The sequence below is a fragment of the Centrocercus urophasianus genome, unplaced genomic scaffold (assembly GCF_019232065.1).
Source record: "Centrocercus urophasianus isolate 14NV4802_14NV808 unplaced genomic scaffold, USGS_Curo_1.0 seq_1327, whole genome shotgun sequence".
NCBI classification, from domain to species: Eukaryota; Metazoa; Chordata; class Aves; order Galliformes; family Phasianidae; genus Centrocercus; species Centrocercus urophasianus.
In genome coordinates, this window is record NW_024884506.1 from 1 (window position 1) to 16237 (window position 16237).

The following is a 16237-nucleotide window of genomic DNA, read 5'->3' on the forward strand; positions in this document are numbered from 1 at the left end:
GGGGGGGGGGGGGGGGGGTCCTGGATCCCCCCATGGTGAGCAGTGCTGAGGGTCCCCTACAGCCGACACCGCTGCAGCTCTGGGCTCTGCGTCCCCACAGGCTCCGCTCCCTGCAGCTGTGGGGTGCATGGGATGCTGCCCCCCCCATTCCCAGCACCGCCGGGCTCAGACCCCCCCACCCTCATCACTCTGCTGCCCCCCAGGCCCGCACTGCTGGCGCTGCTGCTCCCCCTGGCCGTGGCACAGCTGCACCCCGAGCCGGAGCTGGACGCCCAATGGGACTTATGGAAGAGAAAGCACAGCAAGCAGTACAATGGCAAGGTGTGGGGCTGGGGGCTGCAGGGCGGTGGTGTCCCTATGGGGTCGGTGCTGGGGTGAGGCTGGTGTCCGTCCGTCCGTCCGCCCCAGCGCCGTCTCGTCCCAGGAGGATGAAATATCCCGGCGATTGATTTGGGAGAAAAACCTGCGCTACATCAACGCCCACAACGCAGAGCACGCGCTGGGAAGGCATTCCTTCCAGCTGGCCATGAACCACCTGGGGGATTTGGTGAGTGGGGCTGGGGGGCAGCAATGGGGGCAGAGGGTGGGAAAACAGTGGGGCAGCAATGAGGACAGGTGGGGACAATTGGGACAGCAGTGGGGACGGCGGTGGAGGCAGCGATGGGGACCACGATGGGGGCAGGTGACAGCGGTGGGGACAGAGATGGGGGCAGCAATGGGGACAGCGGAGGGGACGGTGTGGGGTAGCGGTGGGGACGGCCGTGGCACCCTTTGGTGCTGCTGAGCCCCAGGGCTGCTGCCCCCCACCCCTCTCCACCCCCAGACCAGTGAGGAGGTGGTGAGGACGATGACGGGGCTCAGGGTCCCCCACAGCCGCCCGCGCCCCAATGGCACCCTGTACGTCCCCGACTGGAGCAGCAGAGCCCCGCCGGCCGTGGATTGGAGGCGGAAGGGCTACGTGACCCCCGTTAAGAACCAGGTGAGCGCGGCGCCGATGGGGGTCCGCCCCGCATGGCGCCCCCCCGCGTCACCCCACACTGTCGCCCCGCATCCCCGCAGGGGCAGTGCGGTTCGTGTTGGGCTTTCAGCTCGGTGGGAGCTCTGGAAGGGCAGCTGAAGCGTCGGACGGGGAAACTGCTTTCGCTCAGCCCCCAGAACCTGGTGGACTGCGTCTCCAACAACAACGGCTGCGGCGGGGGCTACATGACCAACGCCTTCGAGTACGTCCGGCAGAACCGCGGCATCGACTCGGAGGACGCGTACCCCTACATCGGGCAGGTCCGGGGGGCCGGGGGGCAGCCCGTGGGCTCATCCCCCATATGCCCCCATCGCCGTGGTTCATTCGGCCCCGCGGGTCCTGCAGGATGAGAGCTGCATGTACAGCCCCACCGGGAAGGCGGCCAAATGTCGCGGCTATCGGGAGATCCCCGAGGGCAACGAGAAAGCTCTGAAGCGTGCTGTGGCCAGGATCGGGCCCGTGTCGGTGGGCATCGATGCCAGTCTGCCCTCCTTCCAGTTCTACAGCCGTGGTGAGGGGCGGGGGGACCCCAATCGTGGGGGGCAGTGGGGGAAAATGAGGCGTAGATGGGGTGAAGGTTGGGGGAACCATCTGTTGGGGGGAGACTGAGGTGTGGAGGGGACGAAGGACGGGGGATCCCATCTGATCCCTCTGGTTGGGGTTGGTGGGGGGAACTGAGACACGAAGGGGGTGAGGGGTGAGGGAACGCCTCTGTGCAGGGGGAAACTGAGGCACGGAGCTCTGCCCCCCCGTAGGGGTGTACTACGACACGAGCTGCAACGCAGAGAACATCAACCACGCGGTGCTGGCGGTGGGGTACGGCGCGCAGAAGGGCACCAAGCACTGGATCCTCAAGAACAGGTATGGCAGAATGGGACCCCCAGCCCCCATCCTCACCCCCCCGGCCTTGGGGTGGCCAAAGCAACAACTGATGCTGCGCCCCCCCTTGCACAGCTGGGGCACAGAATGGGGCAATAAGGGCTACGTGCTGCTGGCCCGCAATATGAACAACGCCTGCGGCATCGCCAACCTCGCCAGCTTCCCCAAAATGTGAGCGGCGCCAGCGTCCGTCTGCAGGAGTGGGGCTGGGGGGCTGGAACCCCCCCCCCCCCAGTGCATCTCATCTCTGCGTCCCTTGGGGGATGCGGAGGGCGATGGGGTTTTTTTTTTAAAATAATAGTGGTTGGGGAGAAAGCCGTGTGCACCGAAAATCTCTGCGTTATGGGGCGGGCAGGGGGGGCTGGGGCTGCTCGGTGGGGAGGGGTCTGGGTGGTGGTGGATGAGTGGGGGGCCGTGGGTTTGTCTCCCCCCCAGATGTCCCCTCCTGCTCCCCTTATTGACACAGAATGCGTTCTTTGCGGGCCGCCTCGCTCTGTTGGGGTGAAAAACGGTGATTTTGGTCAAGCAGAGGGGAAAAAAGAGGGCTTTTCTACACGAGAATTTTGTGTCCGCAAGGAGAAACGGCCGACTTTGGTCAAAGCGAGCAAAAAAAGGTGATTTTTTTGTACGGCCCTTTGGTCAAAACAAGTGAAAAAGCAGCGATTTTTGGTCAAGTCGAGCAGAAGAAGTGATTTTTGCCGTGCGCTCGTTTGGGTCTCGTGGTGGCGAGAGGTGATTTGGTGAGGAGCGATGGCAGCGCTCCGCCAATGGGAGCCGGCGGGTCGGGCTCAGCAAAGCGAAAATGAAATCAAAGCGTTTCCTCATTTCTGGGCTCACGAGATTCGCTGCGCTGCGGGCGCTGGGTGTGAGGTGAGGGGACAGCGGGGACCCCCGGGTGCCCCCCGGACGTGGCTGCGCCCCCCACCACCTTCAGGCCCCGCTGAGGTTCGTGCGTCGCGTCCGCGGTGCGGAGCTCTGGGAGCTGCGTGATGGGGAAGTGAAAGCGTGGGGTGCAGCCCCTCCTGCCTGGATCCATGGGGGGGGGCAGCAGCCCCTCCTGGGGGGATGGGGGGCAACGGGGCTCTCATGGCTTTGCCTTTTTTTTTCTTCTTTTTTGGGGGAGGTGCTGGAAAATCACAGGTTTGAGTGAGCGGCCATGGGGCGCAGGGAGCGGCGTGGGGAGGGAAGGAGGGCGGTGCTCAGAGGTTGTTGTGTCCGTGTGTCCTGATGTGTCCCCGTGTCCTGATGTGTTCCTGTGTCCCCGTGTCCAAATACATCCCTGTGCCTGGACACATCTCCATGTCTGTCTGTGTCCCTCTGTCCAGCAGTGCCCCCATGTCTGGCTGTGTCTGTGTGTCCAGACACCTTTCTGCGCCCAGATGTGTCGCCGTCTGTGTGACACCCGACCAACCTCCCCCCGAGGGCTCTTTGAGTCCATCCCAGAGCTGCGGTGCTGTGGTCAGGACGGGGCAGTCAGCATCATGCTGTGATGACACCCCGACCCGCTCCTCCCTCACCAAACCGGCTCTGTCACGCAGTGCTCACACTCACACTCACACTCACACTCACACTCACACTCACACTCACACTCACTGCTCACACGCAGCCTCACTCTGCTGTACAACATGGAGCTGCTGCGCTGCATCGCTGCCCTGCTCGCTCTGCTGGCCGCAATGGGGCACCCGGACCCTACGCTGGATCAGCACTGGCAGCTCTGGAAGAAAGCCCACGGGAAGGCGTACCGCCATCAGGTACGGGGGGAGGTCGGCCGTGGGGGCGCAGCGGCTGCCCCAGGGGTTGATCTGTGGGGTGGGGTTTGGTTTCAGATTGAGGAAAGGCAGCGCCGCGCAACGTGGGAAAAGAACCTGCGCCTGGTGACGCTGCACAACCTGGAGCACTCCTTGGGGCTGCACTCCTACCAGCTGGGCATGAACCACATGGGGGACATGGTGAGGGGCGCCGTGGGGTGGCAGGGAAAGCCTTAACGGGAAGGGCTGTCCGTGCAGGGGGGGGTCACCACCTCTGGAGGGGTGCGAGGAGCACGGAGATGCGGCGCCGGGGGACGTGGATGGTGGGGCTGGGTTGGGTTTGGAGACCTTGGAGGTCATTTCCAGCCTTGATGGTTCTGCGAGCGGCAGCGGGGGGTGGATTGGGGTTGGATGGTGGCCTTGGGGCTCCTCTCCAACCTTAACGAATCCACGGCTCCGTGAGCGGGGCTGGCGGCGGCCGTGTGTTGACGGTTGGATTTGATGATCTTGGAGGTCTTTTCCAACCTCGCTGACTCTATGATTCATCCCCTCCTCTCCTCGCGGCCTCCCATGGCCTCGCCATGCCACACTGCCCGTGTGAGGCAACGGGGTGTGAGGAAATCTCCCTCTTACTGCAGTGTTTGTGGTGCGTGGCCCCGGTCCCGGCCGTGACGTGCGCAAATTGTCCCCACTCCATTCCCCGGGGCTGCAGGGTGTTTCCGTGAGACACAGAGCTGCTGGAGCCCAGCTCCGTGCTTTCTATTTCTTGCCCATTCCAGTGAATGGTTGGGACTTAAACACCCACGTATCCGTTTAAAGAAAAAGCCACAGGTCTCCCCCCAAACCCCGAACTTCCGCATCTCGAGGGAAGCTCAGCCCCCGCGCGCTCTGTGTGAGTCCTGACAGAGGGAGGGACGTCACGAGTTGCTGCTTCTCCTCCCAGACCAGCGAGGAGGTGGCTGCTCTCCTCACGGGGCTCCGCGTCCCCCCTGGGCACAGCAGGACCTCCAGGTACCACCGACGCGGCGGCGCCCCGGATGCCGTGGACTGGAGGGAGAAGGGCTGCGTCACGGAGGTGAAGAACCAGGTGGGAAGTTCTCTCCCCATCCCGTCCCGTCCCGCGGGCCCGAAGGCAGTGCTGAGCACCAACGCGGGTTCTTGTAGGGCGCCTGCGGGGCGTGCTGGGCGTTCAGTGCCGTGGGAGCCCTCGAGGCTCAGGTGAAGCTGAAAACGGGGAAGTTGGTGTCGCTGAGCACCCAGAACCTGGTGGATTGCTCCACGATGTACGGCAACAAGGGCTGCAGCGGGGGCTTCATGACCAACGCCTTCCAGTACATCATAGACAACGGCGGCATCGACTCGGAGGAATCCTACCCCTACACGGCTCAGGTAGGCGGCTCTCCTCAACGGAAAGCAGAGCCAAGGCGGCGATTCCTCCAGAAGAACATTTCTGATAAGTCACCTGCAATGCTGTCCCCGTGCTGCGTCACATTGCTGAGCCACCAGCAAATTAATGTCCCAGTGCCGAGAGTCTGGATGTCAAAAGACAAAACCCAGAATGACCTGGAGTGACTCAGTGGCTTCAAAACACGGTGCTGGAAGGAGGTCAGAGGGAAGCTGCTCTGTGTCCCTTCCACTGCAGCCGTTCCAGAACTCCACGGTTCTGTGATCCCTGAGGTCCCTTCCAACCCAAACTGCTGGGATTCCAGGGTTCCGTGACCTTCGAGATCCCTTCCAACCCAAACACTCTAAAATCCTGACTCTAAGGTCTCTCTGAACCAGACCATTCCGTGGTTCTGCGGTTCTACATCTTTGCGGTCCCTTCCCGTGCTGTGATCCCATGGTTTCTGCGATTCATCCGTCTACTCCATAACTCCGTGTACAGAAAAATGGTGTCAAAGAGAAGCAAAGAACGGGGTGGTGGTGCAGGGTGAAGGGGCTGAAGCACCTGAAGGCTTCGAGGTCTCCTGGTGGTTTCCACACCTTCCTCTTGTTCCCACCAGAACGGGACGTGCCAGTACAACGTTTCCTCGCGCGCTGCCACGTGCTCCAAGTACGTGGAGCTGCCCTATGCTGATGAAGCTGCCCTGAAAGATGCTGTTGCCAACATTGGGCCCATCTCTGTCGCCATCGATGCAGCACAGCCCACCTTCTTCCTGTACCGGTCAGGTACGACCCTTTCCCCTTTACCTGGGGCCATGCAGATCCGCGGTCACGCCTTTGTCTTCTGTATCTCAGCGTAAAGCTGATGGAGCTGAAATCTGGGCTGAATTGGGCAAAAATTGGGGCGCAGGGCTCAGATGGAGGCGTTGGTCAGCGTTGGTCCCGCTGCGCCTGGGGGGCTCCGCTCCCTCCGAGCTCTGCTGCTTTGCAGGGGTTTACGACGACCCGCGCTGCACACAGGAGGTGAACCACGGCGTGCTGGTGGTTGGGTACGGCGCCCTCAACGAGAAGGACTTCTGGCTGGTGAAAAACAGGTGAAGGGGCTGCGGGTGCGCAGCGGGCTGCCCTCATCCACTGACCTGACAACGTCTGATGGTCACAGAATCATAGAATCGCTCAGGTTGGAGAAAACCTTAAAGGTCATTGAGTCCAACCCCGACACGAGCGCGCTCTGCTCGTACAGAGCAGCTGGACGCAGAGCGCAGTGGGGCTGCCGCTGTGGGACGAGGTCGGTTTCGGTCCTTGCGTCGCTCCCCATGGCTGGCGCTCGGCTCTGTCACAGCCTCAAAATGCCTTTAGGACACCTCACACCCCCCAAATTCCCCTTACGAAAAAGAATCTGGAGTTCAAAATGCCGTGCAGAGGTTGATGAAAGCACAGAACGGTTTCATCGCCGCCTGCAAAAAGCCGTGGCAGAGACCTGGGAAGCACGGGGGGCTGACAGCAGGCGCTTTGCAGAGAAGGGAATCCCGCTTTTCTAACCTGTCTGTTTCCTCTCCCAAAAGTTGGGGCGAACATTTTGGTGACGGGGGTTACATCCGCATGTCAAGGAACCACTCGAACCACTGTGGGATCGCCAGCTACGCCTCGTACCCACAGATATAGGAGCAGCCCTCCGTGCCTGGGGAGGCCTCCGGCCCAGCTTCTGTCAATCACTGCCTGCAAGAATCAGCTTCTGTCCCTAGGGGTGCAGTTCTTTGTGTGGAGCTGGTGGGAGGATTTTAGAGGATGGTTTTCAGGCGCCCACCGCCGGCTTCTCGGAGGAGAAAAAGAAAAAAAAGGTGATTTGTCCTTTTTTCCCCATAGTAAAATTGCAATGCCAACAGTTGTTAAAATGGAGATCGCGCCTTCCTCTCCGATCGCTGCGCTGACGCGGCCGTGATTTTCTCTCTGCCTGGTATCTACGAAATCGCAGGTTTTTGTTCAGAAAATAAAAATAAAGATGAGTTTCAGCGATCCCCCGAATGTGTGCAGGGCTCTGGAGGCTCCATCGTGTGCCAGAAGGGCTCCAGCCGTGCGCCCCCTGCTCCACTGTCTCCTTGTCCCTCCGCTGCTGGGATTTGCCTTCTTGTCGCCTTTGGCAGCAGTGCTGGAGTTTCCTTGTTGGTGCTTTGGTGACTTCATGGTGTCCCACAGAACCCTCAAAGCTCCTCGGTGTGTTCTGGGATGACTTTGAGGCTTCTGAGACCCCTCAGTGTGCTCTCAGGTACCCCGGAGCATACGCAGACCTTCGGACACAACAGACACTTCCAGGTAGCCCTGCTGCACTCCAGGGCGCTCTAAACTACTCCCAGACCTCCTCCATTTGCTCCTGGGTGAATGAGGGGCTTCCCCACGCGCCCCAGAGATCTCCAAGGGCTCCCCATCCCACCTCACCCTGCCCCCTGCAACGCTCCTCGTCACACCGCAGCACCTCCAGAGGAAGAGCACAAACCAGCGTCCAACCCGGAGCTGCAGCGGGATTCACTCACAGCAGGGAAGCAAGGAACGACAACCTGGGGCTGCTGGGCAGCTCTGCCAAGCACCAGTCCTGCAGGGAGCAAAGGAACGGACCCTGCAAAGCCAGTTCTGCTCCCCACGCTTCCACTGCTTCTCCTCTTCCGTTCTCCTTCCTGCCAGAATGATGTGTGGATTTCTTTTCCCCTCTGCACGCCCCTCAGCCGCTCCTGGAGGCACCTCCCAGTGACAGAAAGGCAGGCTTCTTTCAGGGCATTTATTACAAAATCCTCCGTACCTCCACACTCCTCCACCCTCACCAGAGCAACAAAGAAAAACCAAACCAGCAACTCTTCACTGCAATAAGAGTGAGAAAAAACAGAGCGGTGCCAGCAGGGGCTCCCTCTCACCAGCAGGGCTGAAATGCAGCGCTCTGCAGGAGCTGCTGCTGCTGATCTGAACACCCCTGCACCTCGGTGCTGCTCTGTGCTGCTCTGTCTGCTCTCTCCTGAGCTCTGGGGGGCCCACGGGGCCACTCTCAGTTCTTTTTGGTCTTGGGGGTGTCGTATTTTCTCTTGCTCGAGTACCACAGCAGCAGCGGGATCCCAATGGAGGGCAGAGTCATCACACCAAAGGCCGCCCAGTCCAGCTGGAAGAAACCATTCCAAGTCAAAACAACCAAGGGATTGCCCTCCCTCCTCCTGAAATCCTGCACTGCTCCTCTGAGCTGGGATGGAAGCCACTCTCCTGCTCAGCGATGCCCTTCCGGGCCGCCGATGTGGACTGACTGCGATCCCACTCCGTGTGTGGGGTTGAGCACAGAGCAACTGCAATCCCCAGCCGGCAGATACTCACAAAATGAGGGGAGAACCTCCTGTCGAACTCACGCTGAGCCAGGATTCCTCCCTGCCCAGGAGCACTCGTGAAACCAACCTGAAAAAGCAAAGGCAGAGGAATAGGATCTGCCACCTCCCCTGCTCACAGCAAAGCATGTGAATTTGAGACTGCAGGGACAGGAAGCATCCCCCAGCACACAGGACATGGAGAGGCAGCTCCACCATTCAGCGTGGGGAGATCCCACACGCAGCCGAGCCACTCACCACAACCTGCCCGCCCTCCTGTGCCAGGTAGGTGATGGTAGCAGAGGTGAAGTTGAAATATCCAGCTTTGAGAGGCCGCAGAACCACCGTGTGGGACACATTGCTTGCCCTGAGGGCCACAAGTTAATGAAAACAGAGGCACTCCAAAGGAAGGAACGCGAAGGTTTGGGTAGAAGGGCTCTCTGCAGTTACAGGTACCCAGGCCCACCCAAAGCTGACCCAACCAACTCCTTTTTCCCCAACCATACGAACTGATTTGGGTCTGTCTGCAAGCAAGTTTGGTTTGTTTGCTTCTTAAGGCACCCTCAAGAGGAGAGGTTTGCACCCAGCACCTCCCCCCAGGTCTGGCGTGGTGTCATTTCTGTGACACTGAAGGAGAATGGGAGAACTATGAGATGTCCGGGGGCAAAACTGAGCTTTGGGAGGGAAAATAAACCCAAAACGTGAAAAGATACGGAGCAATTCTGTCCCACTTGACGTTGAGCATCCCAGAGACAATGCCAAAATCCTCCGGGGGGAAGGAATCATCCGACAGCTCCACATCTAAAGCAGCACTGAATGCAACAAGAAAAGAAAAAACAGGATAAGAAGCGAGTCACAGCTGGGTGCTGCACTGAGTGAAGGGATGGCAGCCCCACAGGAATGGTTCAGCTGCTGGGGAAAGTGATTCGTGAAAGAAAAAGGGCACAAAGAGAAGCAAGGGGGGTTGGAGCGTTACAAGCAGAAAGAGGAGAGCAAAATGAAGCTGCAAAAAAGGGAACTGGACGCAAAGAAAACGCTCACGAAGCAAAGAAAGATTCTATGTGAACAGGCAGAAAAGCATCACGAGATGAGATGAGTTTCTGCTCCATGGCAGGCAGACACAACAGCTCCAGAAGGAGGAACTCAGCCTTCGTGCCCTGTGCTGAGCTCCCAGCCGGGGGAGGATAACAGTGCACCATGGAGCCCAGAGATCCTCACAGGTCCTCCAGGCACACACACAACACGAGAAGCACGGAGCAGGCTTACCTGGAGCCGACGTTGTAGATGTTGTACTGCAGAGTGAGGTCTTTGCCCTCCACTGCGTATCTGTTGAGCAGAGACTTGGAGGCCAGCAGCCTGGCGCCCTCCTCACAGCGGGCCACAGAAAAGAGGGCAAACGCAGCAAGAATCAGGAGCTTCATCTGCAGGCAAAGGAAGACAGAATGGCATCAAACTGCGGCTTTTTCGCCGGGCCGGGCGCTGGAGGCCTCGCAGCCGCATCGGGTGCCCGGAGATCCTCCGTGCGGCCCCCGACACCCAACACCCACCCGGCTCCAGCCACCAGGCCCGGGGCCGCAGCACCAGCCCCCCTCCCCCCTCTTCGCCCCCCGAGCCCCGCGGAGCGCCCAACCTCCGCGCCGGAGGAAGGCCGAGTCAGCACCCAGAGACCGGAAGTTAAAGGGGAAAAAGCGGAAGTCAGCAGGGGAACAGCGGAAGTCGGCTGGGGAAAAAGCGGAAGTCAGCAGGAGAAATGACGGAGACGCCGTGGAGAGAACGGAAGTCAGCTCAAAGGCACCGGAACTCTGAGCGGATTGACCGGAAGTGCACTGCAGACCGCAACGCGTGGCCCGGAAGTGCTCTGAGAAGCGCGCGTGTGCCTGGCTTTGCAGGGAGCTGCTGCAGCCCCTGCTCAGCCCTGCGGCTCCTCTGGCTCCTCTCCCACAGCTCCCTGTCCTGTATTGGAACCCCCAGCCCTGGACGCGGTGCTGCAGACGGGCGTCAGAGAGCAGAGCACAGAGGGACGATCGCCTCCCTGTCCCTGCTGCCCCCCCTCTGCTGATGGCGCCCAGGATCCCGTTTGCTTTCTCAAGGCTGAGAAGCTGAGCTGGGGGAGAGAAGGGGACGGGGACGTGGGAGCTGCTGTCACCATTATGTCAGCGCAGCACCGATCTCAGTGTCCCCAACCTCATCACGCCATCCCACCTCCCCTCCCTTTGCTGGTTGTCCCCACATCCCCTTCCCTTTGCGCCCATCTATGCCCCTCTTGCACAGCCACCCCATCCTCACGGTTCTGTTCCCCGTGGCCCCACTCCCACAGCACCCAGTGTCCCCCAGGACAGAAGGGATGTGGGGCACGGGGACACATCCCACAGTGGCCCCCACCCCATGCTCACCCCACAGCAGCGGCTCCGCGCCTCTCGCCGTCCCCATGCTCTTGCAACAGGGATGGAAGTGGCAGCGGTGACATCAGCAGCCCTGTCCATTTCTCAAATGCGTTTTAGTGGTGAAGAAACAGGAAATCGCAGCCTCACCCCCCCAACCACCCCATCGATAGCATCGCCCCAGAGCTGCACGTGGGTGGCACTGCTGTGGCACGGAGATGGGGAGGAGGAGGGCAGCGGTGATGGAGGGGGCAGGGCAGGCCGGGGACAGGGCAAAATATTGCAACACAAAGCACGAAGCCCTGACACCCCCTGGACCTCAACCCCCAGCCCATCAGCACCCATTCGATCCGCTCCGCATGGAGCTCCCGCTCGCGTGGCCACGCCCCTTCGAAGCCACGCCCTTTTAAAGCCCCGCCCACCTCGTTGTCCGGCCGCCAGGGGGCGCTGCAGTGCTGGGTTGCCGTGGCGCCCCCTGGCGGCTGTGCTGGGGAGGAGCCGAGGGGATGAATGCGGGGTCCTGAGAGCCGCCCGTGGGCTGGGGGGGCGAGAGGGGCTGCGAGGAGCCCTGAGGAGCTGCTGGCGTCCCCACCGCCGTTCCCATCGTGTCTCCATCCCATTCCCTGTGCCGGTCCCATCCCATCACCAGCCCTGTCTTTGTCCCCATCCCCATCTCTGTTCCCATCCCTATTCCTGACCCCATCCTTCTTCCTCTCTCCATCCCATTCCCTGTGCTGATCCCCATCCCGATCCCCATCCCTGCAATGTCTCCATGCTCATCATGTCCCCACGCCAATTCCCTCCCCTATCGCCACCCCGATCCCCAACCCCATCCAAGTTCCCATTCCTGTCCCCATCCCCATCCCTGTTCTCATTCTTGCCTCAATCCCCACCGCTGTCCCATCACATCCCTGTCCTTTTCCCCATCCTCATCCCTGTTCCCCTCCCCACGCTCACCCCACAGCAGCAGCCCCCCCCCCCCCCCCCTCCCCCTCCGCTGGGGTGGGGGTTTCTTTTTTTTGGGGGGGGGGGGGGGGGGGGGGGGAAGAGGCAGTGGGGAGCTTGGGGACATTGCCGTTTCCTTCCTCTTTTTCCTCAAATCACATGTAAGCTGTCACTGCTGTCACCTCAGTGCGAGTGCATGGGGACGGCGAGGAGCACCGCGCTGCTGCTGTGGGGTGAGCGTGGGGAGGGGGCCGTTGTGCTGTGGGGGGGTTCCTCTGTCGCCACTTCCCTTTGTCCACGTTGTGCCCCACATCTCCACCCGGCCAGGGGACAGCGGGTGCTGTGGGCACAGAGCTGTGGGGATGGGGAGGTGGGGAGGAGCACCGCGGGGATGGGGAGGTGGGGATGCGGGGTTGGGGAGGTGGGGATGCGGCAGCGGGGCCATGGGGACGGAACACGGGAGTGAGGGGACGGTGGCGACGGTGCCGTGGGGGTGGGCAGAGGCTTCCAGTGCCGCGCGCAGCCCCGGGGGTGGCAGGATGTGGGCGGCTGTGATGCAACGCCGTCCCCTGGGAGCCCCCAGCCGCCACGAAGGCGTCCCCAAACCCCATTGCAGTGGCAGCGGGGGGTGCAGCACGGGGCAGGGATGGGCGCTGACGTGACGGTGACAGCAGCTCCCACGTCCCCGTCCCCTTCTCTCCCCCAGCTCAGCTTCTCAGCCTCGTTGGTGAGTCCCCGACCCCTCCGCTGTCCCCCAGCCCCCGCTGTCCCCGGCACGCTGCTGTCCCCACGTCCCCCCTGCAGGCTCCCAACCCCCCCTGCTGACGATGGACCCCCCCTGGACACCGCAGTTCGTGGGGCAGAGTGTGAAGCTGACCTGCGGGGAGCCCAGCGTGAGCAGCTCCAGCACCTGGTACGTGGATGGGCAGTGGTGGAAGAAAACGCCATCAAACCACCTCCACGTGGAGCTGAGTGGCAAAAGGAAATACAGCTTCCAGTGCCGGACCCGAGGCTCTGAGCTCAGCCCTGCTGTTGACCTGACAGCCTCTAATGGTGAGCGGCAGCCGCCGGCACCCATGGGTGCTGGGGGGAGGTTCGGTTTCCCAACCTTTGCCACCCTGCGTGCAGCCATGGCACTTTGGGGACGTCTGCATGGGGTGGACGCACAGCAGCGCATGGCAGGGTGTGCAGGGTGTGCTTTGGGTGCATCCCAGAGCAGCTTGGTGCATCCCAGCGCCCTCTCTCACGCTCTCCCACAGACTGGCTGGTGCTGCAGGTGCCAATACAGGCAGTGCTGGAGGGGGACTCGCTGTCCCTGCGCTGCAGCGCCTGGAAAAACACAAAGCTCAGCCAGGTGAAGTTCTTCCATGACGGGAAGCTGCTGCAGGACAGACGTGGGGACGAACTGCTGCTGTCCCCAGCAGAGCAGCAGCACAGCGGCAGCTATCACTGCTCAGCCTACGTGCATTTCTTCAGCACAGGATTGAAAGCCTCTGCCCAAACTGACCTCGTGGTGCAAGGTGAGCCCGAGCAGGGGTGGGTTTGGGGGGGTTTGGGGGGGGTTGGGGGGGGTTTGGGGGGGGGTCCCTGCAGCAGTGCTGCTGTCACCCCCTGCTCTGTTCCTTCCCAGAGCTCTTCTCAGTGCCGGAGCTGAGCCTGCAGGGTCCCCAGGAGCCCCCCGAGGGCAGCGCCCTGACTCTGCTCTGCTCCACCCGTGGCAACGCACTGCGGCCCCACGTCTCCCTGCAGCACCTCTTCTACCAGGATGGGCGGCTGGTGGGGGGGCCACAATCGGCCCCCCAGCACCGGGTGCCGGCGCTGCTGCCGTCCCACTCGGGGTCCTACAGCTGCCAGGTGCAGACAGAGACGGGCAGCGTGCGGAAACGCAGCGCCCCCATCACCGTCACTGTGAGAAGTGAGCGGGCAGTGGGGCAGGGAGGGGATGGGGGGGGGTCCCAGCTTCCCCCCGGGCCTGCGTGGATCCCCCCCATCCCAATCTGGGTCCCGACATCCATCCTGATTCCCTCCACCCGTTCCCAGGTTCCCCATCCGCTCCCCAACTTTTATTTCCAGTTCTCCAATTGCTTTCTCAGTCCCCGCATTCCAATCCAGGGCCATCATTGCACCCCACGTCCCCCATCATTTCCACATCCTGCATCCCTCCTGGGTCCCTCCATCCAACCCCAGGTCCCCATCCCTGCCCTGGTGCCCTGCTCCTCACCATGTCCCCTCTTCTGCTCCCCTCCTCTCCGGTCCCTTCCAATCCCATCTCCTCCATCCCATCCCATCCCACCCCACCCCACCCCACCCAAACCAACCTCCCCTCTCCCCCATCCCCTCCCCAGGGATTCCCGTGGCCGGGGTTTCCCTGCACTCCGATCCCCCCGATGCTCAGGTTCTGTTGGGTGACCGCGCGCTGCTGAGCTGTGCGGTGGCCGAGGGCTCCGGGCCGCTCTCCTTCTCCTGGCACCGGCAGAACCGCACGGGAGCGCTGGGCTCGGGGCCGCTCTACGAGCTGCGGGCGGCGCAGCTGGGGGACGACGACCGCTATCACTGCACGGCCAGCAACGGCATCAGCACGGCCAGCAGCCCGCAGCTGCGCCTCGCCGTCACACGTGAGCTCGGCCCGCTGCGCCCCCTGCCCGCACCTCTCCCACCCGGTCCCCCCGCCGCCGCCGTTTCCAACGGCCCCGCTCCCTGCCGGGCTCCGCTCAGACCCTTCGGTCCCTCCTCGCGCCCCCGGGTGCCCCCTGTCCCCCCGCCTCTTCCCAGTCTCCCCGTCCCTTCCAGATTCCCCACGTCCCACCCCAGAACCCCCCTCTGTGCCCCGCGCCCCCCATCCCTCTCCGCTTGCTTCCATCCATCCCCGGCTCCGCATCCCTGCCCCAGTGCCCAACATCTCACTGCTCCCATCCCCACCCCACCCGCGTTCCCTGTCCCACACCCCCCCACTCCACCCACATCCAATCTCTCGGTGTCCTCCATCCCTCCTGAGTCCCTCCATCTGTCCCCAGCTCCCCATCCACGCCCACATCGCCCCCAGCTCCCAAATCCCTCCTGGATCTGCAATCCCATCTCATCCCACCCCATCCCACCCCACCCCCTCCCCTCCCTCTGTCCGACCCCATGCCCTCTCAGTGCCGGTGTCCAACGCCAGCATCGCGGTGCTGGGGACGGAGGTGGGAGCAGAGCTGGAGCGGACGGCGGGCGAGGAGCTGAACCTGAGCTGCAGGGTGGGGGAGGGGACGGGGCCGGTGGGCTTCGTGTGGCTGCGGGACGGGCAGGAGCTGAGCAGGGGCCCCACGTGGCACCTGGGGGTGCTGGGGCCGCAGCACGCGGGCACCTATCAGTGCGTGGCCGCCAACAGCCTGGGGACCCGGCGCGTCTTCAAGGCCCGCAGCCCCGAGGTTCTCCTGGTGGTGACGCGGCAGGGATGGGGACGGCGGCGGGCGCAAGGTGAGGGCCGTGGGGACGCGGCCTCGGGGCTCTGCCGGCCCGGCCCGTGCCGCACCGTCCCCTCTCCGCCCCCAGTCCTGGCTGCAGGGCTCCCCGCCTCCCTCCTGGTGCTGCTGGCTGTCGCTGCTGCGCTCGGTCGGCACTTCTGGCGGCGGCGGCGCGGCGGTGAGAGCCACAAACGGGGGGCGGCCGGGGTCCGACGCACGTGGGGACAACGGCGCTCCCCCGGGGACGCTCACCGCCTCCTCTCCCCTTCCTTCGCAGCAGCCTCCAAGAGGCAGCACAGGTGTGCGCAGCACCCGGCCGAGCCCCCGTGCGCCCTCCGGCTCCGTCCCTTACCCCCGCGGTCCCTTTGCCCCCCCAGGGACCCCGCAGCCCCTCCTGGCCTTTCTTCCCCCCCCATCCTCAGCACGGAGCCCTCGGAGCCCGACTACATCAACGGTGAGCGCCAAACCTCGGGGGCAGCGCGGCGCCCGCGGCGCAGCAACGACGTTTCGTCCGGGTTTGTCCCCGCAGTGCCGCCGCGGACGCCGAGCGCCGAGGACGTGCTGTACTGCACCGTCACCATCACAGAGCGCGGGGGGGGTGAGCGGAGGGGAAGGGGCTCCTCGGCGCGTCCCCAGCTGCCACCTGGCCGCCTTCTCCTCCTCCAGGCGCGTCCCCGCGGGGTCCCTCAGCCCCCCAGGAAGCCGCTGTCACCTACACAGACCTCCGGGGGATGCAGCATCCGAGCGACAGCTACGAAAACCTCCCTCACCAATAAACGCCGGTCGTTCGTTGCTCCAAAAGCCTGGTTTTTTTACCCTAAATCTCCTCCCGAGCTGCCGCTCGCCCGCTCAGCCCCTTCCGCCCCATCGCAGAACGGCGCCGCTCCTCTCATTTCCCCCAAACCGCCCCCAGCACAGCAGGGGAGAATGGCGGGGGGCTGGGGGGGGGCATTGCTTTCACCCCCTAAAGCGGCCTTTTGGGGTTATTTGGGGTGAAAACGGCATTTTCGGTCCCCACCCGCACACAGTGCCCCCATGCGCCCCTTTGTCACCATCCCCACCCCGCTCTGATGCTGCTCCCATAGAAGCGGGGGGGGGGGGG

The 16237-nt window shown here is 63.0% G+C and overlaps 4 protein-coding genes across 5 annotated transcripts; 3 read left to right on the forward strand and 1 right to left on the reverse strand.

The window, feature by feature from the left end:
* Positions 1-154: 154 nt before the first annotated feature.
* Positions 155-2214, forward strand: CTSK (cathepsin K; the record flags this gene model as incomplete). Its single annotated transcript, XM_042812980.1, has 7 exons — positions 155-321; positions 425-547; positions 824-979; positions 1060-1278; positions 1364-1529; positions 1774-1879; positions 1973-2214. Coding segments are annotated over 7 exons (1037 nt in total), but the record flags the coding sequence as incomplete, so codon positions are not given.
* Positions 2215-2708: 494 nt separating this feature from the next.
* Positions 2709-7057, forward strand: CTSS (cathepsin S). 2 transcript variants are annotated; one of them, XM_042812982.1, is made up of 8 exons: positions 2709-2767; positions 3504-3648; positions 3724-3846; positions 4589-4732; positions 4810-5034; positions 5649-5814; positions 6020-6122; positions 6594-7057. In XM_042812982.1, the coding sequence occupies exons 2-8, from the start codon at positions 3523-3525 to the stop codon at positions 6691-6693; spliced, it is 987 nt and encodes a 328-aa protein (XP_042668916.1). In that variant the 5' UTR covers positions 2709-2767; positions 3504-3522; the 3' UTR covers positions 6694-7057. The 2 variants fall into 2 exon arrangements, with proteins under 2 accessions (XP_042668916.1, XP_042668915.1); XM_042812981.1 differs by having other exon boundaries at positions 2721-2842.
* Positions 7058-7787: 730 nt separating this feature from the next.
* On the reverse strand, positions 7788-10084 carry SSR2 (signal sequence receptor subunit 2). Its single transcript, XM_042812983.1, has 6 exons — positions 9997-10084; positions 9633-9787; positions 9080-9178; positions 8625-8733; positions 8380-8457; positions 7788-8173 (listed from the first exon to the last, which is right to left on the reverse strand). The coding sequence occupies exons 2-6, from the start codon at positions 9785-9787 to the stop codon at positions 8063-8065; spliced, it is 552 nt and encodes a 183-aa protein (XP_042668917.1). The 5' UTR covers positions 9997-10084; the 3' UTR covers positions 7788-8062.
* Positions 10085-10116: 32 nt separating this feature from the next.
* Positions 10117-15923, forward strand: LOC122157367 (Fc receptor-like protein 3). Its single transcript, XM_042812979.1, is given in 14 exon segments — positions 10117-10219; positions 11321-11583; positions 11585-11652; positions 11693-11925; positions 12399-12419; positions 12497-12745; positions 12952-13212; positions 13323-13607; positions 14038-14307; positions 14483-15148; positions 15224-15434; positions 15513-15589; positions 15665-15733; positions 15802-15923. Coding segments are annotated over 14 exon segments (2886 nt in total). The 3' UTR covers positions 15912-15923.
* Positions 15924-16237: the final 314 nt, after the last annotated feature.

What these genes read in the sequence shown, in the direction of transcription:
- CTSS (XM_042812982.1), top strand. Translation starts at nt 3,523, where the DNA reads ATGGAGCTGCTGCGCTGCATCGCTGCCCTGCTCGCTCTGCTGGCCGCA. An exon ending in TGAACCACATGGGGGACATG is followed by an intron (nt 3,847 to 4,588) that starts GTGAGGGGCGCC and finishes TTCTCCTCCCAG; the next exon opens with ACCAGCGAGGAGGTGGCTGC. An exon ending in TTCTGGCTGGTGAAAAACAG is followed by an intron (nt 6,123 to 6,593) that starts GTGAAGGGGCTG and finishes CTCTCCCAAAAG; the next exon opens with TTGGGGCGAACATTTTGGTG.
- SSR2 (XM_042812983.1), bottom strand. Translation starts at nt 9,787, where the DNA reads ATGAAGCTCCTGATTCTTGCTGCGTTTGCCCTCTTTTCTGTGGCCCGC. An exon ending in ATCTACAACGTCGGCTCCAG is followed by an intron (nt 9,179 to 9,632) that starts GTAAGCCTGCTC and finishes TGTTGCATTCAG; the next exon opens with TGCTGCTTTAGATGTGGAGC. An exon ending in GGAGGTTCTCCCCTCATTTT is followed by an intron (nt 8,174 to 8,379) that starts GTGAGTATCTGC and finishes GGTTTCTTCCAG; the next exon opens with CTGGACTGGGCGGCCTTTGG.